The sequence below is a fragment of the Cryptotermes secundus genome, unplaced genomic scaffold (assembly GCF_002891405.2).
Source record: "Cryptotermes secundus unplaced genomic scaffold, Csec_1.0 scaffold110, whole genome shotgun sequence".
In the NCBI taxonomy this organism is placed as follows: Eukaryota; Metazoa; Arthropoda; class Insecta; order Blattodea; family Kalotermitidae; genus Cryptotermes; species Cryptotermes secundus.
Genome location: NW_019742550.1, coordinates 167693 through 180175, shown reverse-complemented (window position 1 = coordinate 180175; position 12483 = coordinate 167693). Strand labels below are relative to the sequence as shown.

The following is a 12483-nucleotide window of genomic DNA, read 5'->3' as shown; positions in this document are numbered from 1 at the left end:
ATTCCATAGAATATGTAAGATAGTCTTAACTCAAGTCTGGGAATAGTCCCTCTGCCAGAACTCAGTGTATATGTTCTCAGTACCGTCCACAAGCATATTTCTAGTAAAAAAAACATTGCATCCCATCAACCATATTCACTGAATTTAGCATGAAGTTCTTTGTCTTCCTTAACTGGAAGATCACCCCCCTCAAAAAAATCACCAGTGGTGGCAACTTGCAGACCATTAGAATTAGTGTATGAAATCAGAGAATGACTAGTCTGATGTATTTATTAAACTAACAGTTTTGACACATAGTTTTGCTTGAAAAAAAAACTCGACTGATTGAACTTTACGCCCTGTGAGATCAAGAGTGACAAGGTAACGCATGGCCTTTAACCATATAAAAAGCAGAAGCGCTTTAAAATTAAGCCTACAAAAGGAATACATTCACTCAGTAAACCTATCTACATTGAGTCTTGTGCAAATGGAAAAATATACATAGACTCTAAAAGGTTCTGACAATGGTATATATGAGTAAGATTCAGAAATACTGAGTTTTTGGACTAGGTTTGTTGCATAAATTTTTCACCTGCCATTCTATCTTAGTTTCAGGTCTGTGTATGCTTTATTACAATTTCTATTGTATATTTTCCCTTCAACAAAGCCTGGTCTCAGGTATTTATACATCTGTAGTTATGACATGGGATGTCCAGTGATTGAGGTTAGCTCTTTCTAAGGGACCCTACAGATCCAGTTTGCGAAACGTTGGCTTCTGTAGTTTTTAGAATACTGGACAATGGACAAAGTAAAAAAAAACAGTAATTCTAAGATACACTTTGTTTGCCATCTTAAATTTGTCATGGATTGTTATGTGCATCTGCTATAGATAATCTTGTGTAGTGAAAGCAATGAACAGTACAAATAGTACTCTCATATATGATATTAGGCACTGGGGTTTACTTAGCCTCTAACAGAAATGAGTACCAGGAATTAATTAAATAATTTTCCTGGGGAGTAAAGCGCAGCCGGCGCGTAAGGCTGACAACCTTACCGCCATCTTTGAGCTGATTGTCTACATAATGTGGGACCCTCAATGTCTCACAACACTATGGGCCTTCACGGCCTGGTATAGGGATAGCTTTACTTACTTTTTGGTATATCTGGGTGTGCATGCTACCTCAAAGAAAGTTGCAAAATTTTTAGACATTAATGAGACCTATACTTCATGAGAAAGCATGTGAGGTTGCTGTATAGTTGGTCTACAGTAGACCAACATGGGCCAAAATAAAATTTAACCTGACAACTCTTAGTGTAGAATCCCAATACCAGAAGATGAAACATGAATACTGATGTGCACAACCTTCCCATTATGTATTCATTTTACAACACTTGTGCAAACAACATATAAAGCTAAGATTTGGTCAGTATGAATGTAATAACTCCTCCCAGAATATCAGAGACAACTGGAGAAAAGAAAAATTCCTGCTAAAATGAAGTGATGCTTCAGAACAGTGCATGCTCCTAATATGAACACAGTAATTGTAATTAATTGTGATACTACTAATAATAGGAAGGGCCTCGCCATAGCTCAAGCGGTTAGTCGCTGGCTTCCAACAGTGGCGGCCGGGTTCGATCCCAGGTGTGGTCAAGTGGGATTTGTGGTGGAGAAAGTGGCGCTGGGGCAGGTTTTCTCCAAGTACTTTGGTTTCCCCTGCCAATCTTCATTCCACCAACTGCTTCAAAATCACCCTCACGTATCATCTGGGGCTGGTACAATAGGTCAGAAGTGGCCGCAGCACAAGGGACTTAGTCCCACCCCAATAGCAATTAAAAAAAAACAAATAATAGGAAGGAAGATGTCCACAGAAAGAAAGGGGAAGTTTTATGTAGTGCAATATATCCTCTATATGTAGCAGTCTCTGTCTAATTTCAGTCATCTAGCTCATTATTTGTACAGAATTTAAATAGAACTGAATCTGTGTATGAGGGAAATTTAAAAATTTGCTTTTGTTCTTCATAAACCAATGTTATACTAATGACTGGAATTTTAAAACAGCATCTAAATCATTTACACCACTCCAGCAGTTTTGTAAATTAGGCAGCCTTGTGACAAGAGATGATCACTTCTGGTTTCACTGTTACCCAGAAAAGAGCATGTGTAAGCTGTAGAACAGTGAATTTAATCCATTAATTTCTGGCAGTGTCATTAGAAGAAAAGTCTGTCTGGTCTGTCATTAGTTTACAATTTGCAGATATTAAGACTTATTTTTCTGTCCAATTACTGACATCCATAAAGCGTTTTATGGGAAATCTGTCTTTTGGAAGAGTACAATATTCACTGTGGTACTCGAATATATGATTTATACTGAAACTAAGTAAGAATCACACACTTAATTAAAAATATTTTTCTGAAGTTATTTACAAAACACAAGCCTTGCAACATACAGGTGAAATCAGAACACATATTCATATTCATATATATTCATGTACTTTGAATGTTATGCTTGATGAAATGTTGTTGTTATCTGACATGTCCAATTGTAATTTCTACAGCTATGGATGAAATAAATGAATTGAATTGAATTCACTGGACAAGCCACAAGATCACACAAGGATGGATATCAAGTCAGACAGGCTAAATAAATCCTTACTATCACGGTCATTATTAGGGTCCTGAATAGATGATAACCTCTAACTACAGACTCTCTCATTCCCCATTTTGATTTGATCACCTTATCTGCACAATGCACCAAAGTAAAATGCAGCTAGTTGCAAACATATTGGATTATAGCAAATAAATATGTATCTTTACTGCTGGAATGAAGTGAAAGTCAGAATTCTGATGTTTTCCCCAAAACTCTGCATTAGGTTACCTCACCAGTATTCTCCCCCTCTTCCTAATGAAATATATTTACACTTTCCAGCACAGTTAACACTAACAGAATGCATTAAAACAGGCACATTTTATTGTTTAATAATTTTCAAATAATTATCCAGTGTAAGGAACTCCCAAAATATGTCACGAGAGAGGAACAGAAACATAACAACTAGAAAATACATCTATCCCCCTATCCAAGAGAAAACTGTTATATTATTACATAAGATTCCATCTTCAAAACACTGTCCAGAAGTAAATGAATATGGATTGTACAGACACTCTGACTGTAAATAATGATGACTTAGTAACAGCAATATCTCTGCAATACCAGTTTGAAAATAGAATCTAATACAATAAATTATTCTAACATACTTCTTCAATCTATTATAATAGTAATATAGCTGTATGATATTTATGGAGTACATATTCTGTATTCTCTGATTCAATTATTTTTTATAAATATAAATTTGTTACTATAATATATAATGCTACCAGCTAAATTCAATACATTACTTAATCTTAAAAAATAATGACTGTATAGTGTAAGTGCACATCTTAAGACTTATACACTCACATTCTCTATGAACAACTGCAGCTACTGTGCTGTGCAGTTTTCAAGAAAACACAAGACTCTATGAACAGATGTCCTTGGTACTAATATATATAAAACAAATAAATGAACCCAACTCCTATGTACATGAAAAGTGACTGCAGATAAAGGAGATACACCAGTAATAAGAATTATTCAACTGTTCACTTCCATAAACAAAATAATTTATTATATTATGTATCTTTTAAATTTAAGTCTCTCAACATGTTTCAACAGCCACTGACAGGATGTGAATATGAAAATCTATGTTTAGATAAATGTACACTTCAGGTAAATGTCTTTAGCAACTTTGGTTTTTGAAGTATGAATTAATCTTCCCATGAATAACCTTAAAAAAAATCAATGCACAAACATTTTACAGAAGTGTTTCACTTTACATGTCACAAATATTGGCATCTGCAGGTACTTCATGCATAAAGTGACCAACTGCAATTTCATCTCTTTGTAATACTTTCAGCATGTTATTTGTGTCAATTCAATGATATACTTTCCATCACTAATAACTAAAACATTAGTCCAAGTTCTGTAATTGAAACCATATCTAAAAATAATTAACCCAATTAATATGTCAATATAAGTTATAATTTGTTATTAATGTGTAAATCATATCCCTTCAGCTGTACTTTTGTCTACTTCCAAATCCATATCCCCCACCAATGCTGATGTGGTTATCACATATTTCCATTCTGCACACTTATGCTGGAAAGTTATACAAGAGTCGCCTCATAAGAACATTTACATAATCCTGTACATAATATAACACATTCTTTCTAACAAAACTTTCTTTCAGTGGTTGAAAATAATTATAATATATTATAATACATCTTGGGTATGAAATGTTCTTTTCATAAACAGATATGGGCCTGTCACTGTTGCATGCATATTTATACCTGCATACAAAACTGTGCTGCATTATGAACCTTGATATATTGCAGATCTGTACATACATACATCTCTTTCAGATAGCTTGCACTCTGGTTAGAAAGTGCACTCCAGCTCCTTACCAAATTTTCTTATGATCATGATACAATGATACAAATAATAATGTTTCATGACTATCAATCACTGCTTCTCCACTCTACATAAATTAGTTTTAATTGTGACAGCATCCTACATGGTACTCATGAAAGCACAAGTGTCACAATTCTTTTTTTTACAATTCTCTAAATCAAGAAGACAGACTGTTCACCTTCTCTTGTAAAACACTTCACTGAAGCATTTTGTACACTGAAATTTCACAATACTGCCTGATTTTAAAATTGTACAAAACATATTGAATACCACACATTTTCTTCAACAGAACACACAGCCATTCCAATTTATAAATTCAGGGAATCAACTTCACACAAATTTAAATACAAGACAATGCACACAATAAACTCATCTCACTATTTTTCTATGGGAGCAAGCTGAACTGACAACATAAACAAACAAAATGATCCATATATGGGTATGAATGAAACTAAGCACTGTGAAAATGGAGCAGTAAGCTGCACTGCCCTCATTTGGTGTGTCAGGTCCACAAAACTTGGGAGTTTCTTGTGTGATATTCACAGCTCATAAGCATCATTGATACATGGGATATCAAATGCAGAGCCAAATGCATGGAAACGAGAAAAGCGTATCCTATGGTTTGCAAAGTTTAATTTTGTAAATAACAGCAATGTTTACAAGTTTTATCGTGTCTGTTGGGGCTAAGAATCTCTGAAGTATGACTATAATGAAGTAAATTTGAAGATGTGGGTATGCCACTAAACTAGATTTCTTTGTGCAGAGGTTCATAATAAACACTTTGCATCTTAAATGACCCCCAGACACTGATGACATGAAGACAAAGATTTCCTTCCCAGTAGACCATACCAGACATTGCGAATAACATGGGAAAACTTGGCTTCGCATGATGAAATCTGCAGCAAATGGGGAATGATGAGCCTGAGTGAGCCTAGTCACAACATCCCATTTTTGTAGGCAAAGTATCCTAAATACTGAGTTGCAAAAAGTAACAGTTGCTGTTTTAAAAAGTTATTTTATCCATAACTAAATTACACTGTACAATATTAATGTAAATAATCAAAGCAATTCAACCTTCTCACATTCTCACACACTACAGAGAAGTATCAATCCATAGTATAATTATGTTAGGCCTCAACAATCAATATTTTACTTTGAAGATGCCATTATATCTTCTTACTGTGACTGAGTTCAACATCACATAAAAAAAAGGAAACTAAGTTTGTCCCATTTGCAAGTTTTTACAAAATTAAAAATCTTTCCTAACATCATTATTTTTATTGCATTCTAGATATACCACATTAATTTTTAATTGTTTGTGAAAAATATCTAAAGGTGCACTTATATTTTCTTGCAAGTATTTGTGTAATGTCTCATCATGAACTTCAACACATATTTCAGGTCAAGTTTTCCTTCTTCCTCTTTGCTAAGACTAAAATTTCTAGTAACACAAAATAAGTTGTTAATGATAGTAATAAAGGCAAGATATCCCTTAAAACGTCATGTTCAAAGATGAATCAGAACACAGGAAAATAATTTCACCAAAGAAATTATTATATGGAACGCTGATGTAGCTTCCTGAAGTTCAAATCACGAATTGCTTTGTTTTGTTTTTATCACCTGGTTACTTCCACAGACTCCACCTTTCAAATCCAACCACTTGCACTTTGTTGCTAACCTAAATAAAAATTACCTGAAATTAAAAAGCACAATTTGTGTTCTATAGTAACATCAAACAGTAAACAGATGCAATGAAACATTATTAGCCATGCAATAAAAATCAGTAACCATGAAAAGTGGCATAAAATCTGTAAAATACACAGGTCCACAGGGTTCATCATTCATCATTCTACAAGCCAATCCTTCGAGGAATGATAACTTGCAACTATTCACTCCCCATTCTTCTTTACTAGGCAGGGCAACAAGTACCCGCAAAGTGTTCATTTCTTTTGTGACTGACCCACTGTTCAATGTGTATGCAGCCACAAACACAGAATAACTCACAGGGAGGCAAAATGAGGGATTACTTTTCTTTGTGCATGTCCACTAGCAGAGTCCAGTCACATTAAATTTGCCCAATACAGCAACCACAGTTCTGGTCTATGAACATGATCATTAATTGTTAATGCACAAAGAAGTTTCACACAAAATTTGTAGGTGCATTTATTACCTATCAAACTATCACACACCTATCTGCAACGGGTTCATTAATTATTAACATGAAACTGAAAGCAAAATAAAAGATTTTCTGCAGCTGATGTTTTGTTTTAAACTGCAACTGGTAGCCTATGGCCACAGCTCAAATCCCAGCTTGTTACTCATGTGCTTCAGAGATGGAGTAGTCATACACAGTGTGTCCAGGTTCTGTTAGGACTGTGTTCATTTAAAATATAAGACGTAAATTATTTTCAAAATTTCACTCTTTTTATTCAAAATAGTCTCCTTCTGAATCAATACATAGCTGGAATCGATTGAAAAGTTATCGAAAACAGTCACTGTACTCCTTTTGTGGAATTGCATTTAAAACTGCAGTACATTCCCTTTGGATGTCCTGGATTGTGTTGTGATGGTCTCCTTTCATCGCCAACTTAACTTTTTGGAACAACCAGAAATCTGCTGGAGCCAAATCTGGTGAATACGGAGGATGATCAAGGACTGTGATCCTTTTCTGGCCAAAAAATCGCACATGATCTTCGATTTGTGGGGTGGGGCATTGTCGTGGAGGAGCAACCAGGAACCTTGCTCTCAATATTCATGTCGAATTCAAAGATTTCTGCCCACAAACGATTGAGGACTCCAAGATAATAATCAGAATTCACTGTTTGACCTTCTGGCAGAAGTTCCTTGTGAATGATTCCTTTGGAATAGAAGAAAATGGTTAGGAGTGTCTTTAATCAACTCTTTTGCATGCGCACTGTCTTTGGTTTCAGCTTCTTTGGGCTCAACCACGCTGCACTCTGAAACTTTGTGAGAGGCTCATATTGAAAACACCATGTCTCGTCACCAGTAACAATCGATTTTGTAAATTTTGTATTACTTTGGGCCGACTGTAACATGTCTTTGAAGTGTTCCTACTCTGGCATGTTTTTCATCACCTGAAAGCACGTGTGGTACAAACTGCGCACAGACCTTCCATTTGTCCAAATCTTCAGTCAAAATTTTATGCACAGTACTTTTTGGTATTCTCAAAAGTTCCTCAATAAGTCTTGCAGAAACACGTCTGTCTGATGCAAGGATTTCGGTCGCTTTTTTTTTCACATTTTTTTCAGTGCAACTCGTTCTCAGCTTTGATGGACGTGAGCATCTTCAATGTCCTCCTTGCCGTCATGAAATACAGCATACCTTCAAAAAATGTTCAAGCGACTCAAACAATCACTACCGTACACTTTTCATTATTCTGTACGCTTCTCCGGCTGTTTTGCCTAGCTTCAAACAAAATTTGATGTTGGCTCTGTTCAACTGCCATTTAGTGATGAGCGTCAGAACAGTACTGTTACATTCAAGGTCAGAACACATGATGCAGCGATGCTTGCGCTTTGAAATTATATACAGCCACAGCTCAAACTTCAAGACTCTTAACACCATAACTTGCCAACAGATGGCACTGCAGGGCAAAATTTAAAAAAAAAATTAATCCTGATGGAACCTGGACACACCACGTACACTAGAATACATCTAACAGAGAAGTGATTATAAATGGTAGAAAGTTCACCAGCCATCTGTTCAGCAGAAGGATTCATAATTCAGTCCAGCCAATGAAAATACAAATATGCAATTATATTCTGAAGGCCAATGAAGTCTCACTGGAGTATTAACAGCCAAGGAGCACAGAGCATGTTCATCAAAGCTTACCAAGACTTATATAACAATAATACTGTGTATGGACAAAACGAAACATGAAGTCGAAAAAGCACTTGTGTAAAAACAACAGTGGCAGATTGATGAAACAGGCTTGCAGAAGTATGACCTTGGCCTCCCCCCATCTTCTTTCGCTGAGGCTGTTACAACAATAACAGCCTGGGAACTTTCCGATACCACCTTTCATAACACCAACTCCCTATTTGTGTCAAAACTACAAAAGTGAAAAAGCATACCCTCATTTCCTACACTTTTGATGCAACAGTCCACATTTAAACAATGAGATACATGTTTTATAACCTGGCTGAGGAATCAATAACAACTAGAAAGGGGGGGGGAGAGCATGAAGACACGTCGGGGAGTGAAGGTACAGCTCTACCAATCTTAACATTGGCAATAAATGGAAGTGTCATGATATTCAAAGAAATTTTCATAAAAATCCACTGACCAATTAAAAAATTGTTATGAAACAAGGGGAGTACATTAAGTAAGCAGGCATTACAAGAATACTAAGCAGGAATTAAAAACATTATATACATGTTTAAATCTATTTTCAAGCTTAGACATGTAAGCAAGCTCTAACTGCAACTTACTTTAGTTTATGCTAGAGCCAGTATCATTTAGCAGCGAGGCCTGTTCCAACAGCGGTCTTGGGGAATGGCTGCTTGATCAGTGGTGGTGATCCAGGAGCCACTGGAACAGGGGAGCTTGCCCCAGGAGTGGGTGTGCTAGCTTCACTACCAGAAGACACACCATCTGTCTCCATCTGTATGAACATATAATACTCTTACATCTGTATGAACATATAATACTGTTAAGATTATGAACTGCATTAAAAACCATGATGTTAACATCCAAGAGCACATGCTCTGAAACTAGGAATTGTAAGCAATCACACAGATAGCCCAACAAAATATCACATATTCTTCAGGTTATGCCAAGTTAGAAAAGGCGTGAAATGTTCTTGAAAAATAACTTCTAAAGGTGTTTTTTATTTATCTCCTTAATGCTGTCAGTGTACTCCATCCACTATGGAAAGTCATTAGAAAGTTATTAGATTATATACACAATATACTTCTGAATTCATATCCCAATGGGACATTCAAATATACTTACATAGAACTTCTATTCTGCAAGGTTGCCTACACAATATATGATGCACCATGGTTCACGGAGCATATCGACTTTAGCTCAAACTCCACAGCAGAAAGTGAACAATGAAGTGAAAAGCATCTAGTGGAAGGAATCAGTCATGGCTTATTATCTTGGAATGTTCCTGGAGGAACTGAAGAAAACCACGAAAGTCCTCAGCCAGAACAACTGATCGCTTAGACAAGATATGAACTATGTACCCCTCAAATACAAATCAGACATGCTACCCACCTGACCATGATGTTCAGTCTCTCCATGTGCTACACACATTTTGGTAAATGTAACAAAGTAATGAAGTTACTAACTTAGTTTACTGCCTATTTCTATGTTCTGCAAAACTCTTTTACCTTACCAACTTATCAAATATCTCCTTACAACTAAGTAAGTTTTAGGCTTATGGAATGCAACAGGAGTACTCAATAATATTATACTGCAGCATCCTGTTACATTGTGTATTCTAAATTCATGCTCCCACTCCTTGCCGTCATTGTGCAACTTTGTCGATATATTAATATTCACATTTCACCGTCTTCATCTCTTCTTATTATACAGCTCTATGTGTTTTGGCCTAACTGGCCATCATCAGGTGTATAAAATGTTGGATTAAAATGCTTCTAAAATATTTCTTCGTATGTTATTTTTAGATTATAATGACATTTTTACTTTATCTGTGTGCATGTGTCTGGTGCATGTTTTGTTGATGTTCTACCAGTTACACAGTGTGACAATTAAGTTCCGAAACTGACACTTTAACAGTAATACTACTAATGCCACATATCAGCGATGAACAGACTAGTTAAGAGAGATTATTTATTTATATGATGTGCACATTTTTGATGCATATAAGGATTACAATTGTTTTCGTCGGGTTAGTTTTTTCATCGTGTCAAAGGTTTGAAAAATGGAACAAAGAGCAGCAATTAAGTTTTGTGTAAAATTAAAGAAAACAGCTATTGAAACATCTCAGTGTTAAGTGCATATGATGAAGAATGTTTGAATAGCATAAAAGGTACAAAGAAGGGTGCAAATCATTACAAGACAATGAATGGAAAGGCTGTCCTTCAACTTAGAGAACAGAGGAATTGATGGAAGTCACTCAAAAGTGTCTGGACCAACATCAAACTTTGAGTGTTCGGATGTTAGAAAAAATGACAGGGATCAATTGAGAGACAGTACATAAAATATTAGATGATGATTTGAAAAAGAAAATAATGTCTGCTCGTTTCATTCCTCATTTGTTAACGCCGGATCAGAAACATCAATGTACTGCATCCTCTGTTGAATTTGTTGAAATGACTGATGCCAATAGAAATGTTCTATTTTAGCATCCTGTTGCACTGATTCATCTTCATATTCATAATGTGTATGTATTAACAGTCTTCAAGTGCATACAATCTCATTTACCACTTCTACACTACATGTTTTGGCAGTATGCTGCCATCTTCAGGTGTATCGATCCATAAACCATTTCACTGTTTGCCTTTATATGTCCATTTACAAATAATATTAAATTTGTATATGTCATTTGTATGAATCAGCCTTAAGGAGGGAGCAGTGTGACGTATTTACGCTATGCAGGACGCACGCCAGCAGTGGCGTAACAGCACTGCCGCTGTTACGGTGACGGGCCAGTCAGCACTCCGCCCCCTCCCCCACGGTGACATAGTGGGGGATTCTGCGGTTGCTATGCAGCAGTAAACAACTCAACAGCGTTGCCCAGCAACACCTGTAAACACGACGACCAGGCAACAAGGAAGCGAGGCGTTTTCCGTTGTCTGGCTGAGGGTTTATAAGAGAACCACTCTGCCTAAGGAGTCAGTTAAAACACAGCAGTCACCGAAGGCAGTTAAAATGTAGCATCCGCCGAAGTAAGTTGAAATGTAGCAGCTGCCGAAGGCATTTGACATATAGCAGCAGTCGCGGGAAGAAGACCGGAACGACTGGAAGATTTGATGTGATAATTCATGATACTCCTGATGGCACTAGTGGTGAGATTGTAAATTGTGTAATTGTAAGAGTGAATGTTCAATAAATTCGCTATATCCAATATGGCGTGAAGTTATTTGTTGCGTTATACACCCAACACGCGACAATACCAAAGAAAGATATAATGAATTTGATTTGTTTCATTTTGTTCCGTCACACTAACAGTTATAATTACAAAAGACAAGTCCATCCAATGTGACTATCTCAGTTTTCTCACTTGATGATTCACTAGCCTTACATGTTTCGATCCATTTGGATCATCTTCAGAGGCACCAAACACTTTTTGGAAACCACTATCACAACAGTTTTCTATAACCAGAAAGGCTGTTGTGAGTGATAGATGGAACATTGTGTACTTGGACATTACATGTGTATTTGATATGACAACTGTTGTTGTCCAAATGGATCGAAACATGTAAGGCTAGTGAATCATCAAGTGAGAAAACTGAAATAGTCACAATGGACGGACTTGTCTTTTGTAATTGTAAAGATATAATGAATATAACTAATAATATATACAAAAAAATAATTACACATATAATGAATACTATACTAGACCAAAATTATTTTCAATATGAACAAAAATATTACAAACAAAGAGATGGTTTAGCTATGGGAGCACCAACATCAGCAATATTAGCAGAAATATACAAGGTGTGGCAATAAAGAAACCGGATTCATGCTCTAACCCTTTATTAAAAAAAAATCAGACAGTCGAAATGTTATCCCCTTCAATGTAGTCCCCTCCCCGATCCCTACACCGCTCCATGCGAATTTTCCACTGTTGGAAGCAGTGCTGCAGGTCATCTTGTGTTATGCTCTTCAAGAGTTGCGTCGCTTTTGCTTTCACTGCATCCACGGACTCGAACCTGGTCCCTTTCAGCGCAGACTTGATTTTTGGGAAGAGAAAAAAGTCGCACGGTGCTAGGTCCGGAGAATACGGTGGATGTTCCATCACTGGAATGTTGTTTTTTGCCAAATACCTCTTCACAGATAGCGCGTTGTG

At 36.3% G+C, this 12483-nt stretch overlaps 1 protein-coding gene across 3 annotated transcripts in view; it reads right to left on the bottom strand.

Moving 5' to 3' along the window:
* Positions 1 to 1755: 1755 nt before the first annotated feature.
* LOC111873261 (REST corepressor) overlaps positions 1756 to 12483 on the bottom strand; it is a 54821-nt gene continuing 44093 nt past the window's right edge. For all 3 annotated transcript variants that reach the window (XM_023867821.2, XM_023867824.2, XM_023867822.2), the window contains 2 exons: positions 8933 to 9105; positions 1756 to 6174 (listed from right to left, as the gene is read on the bottom strand). In XM_023867821.2, coding sequence (XP_023723589.1) covers positions 8956 to 9105 — 150 coding nt within the window. In that variant the 3' untranslated portion in view covers positions 1756 to 6174; positions 8933 to 8955. The remainder of the gene's footprint in view (positions 6175 to 8932; positions 9106 to 12483) is intronic.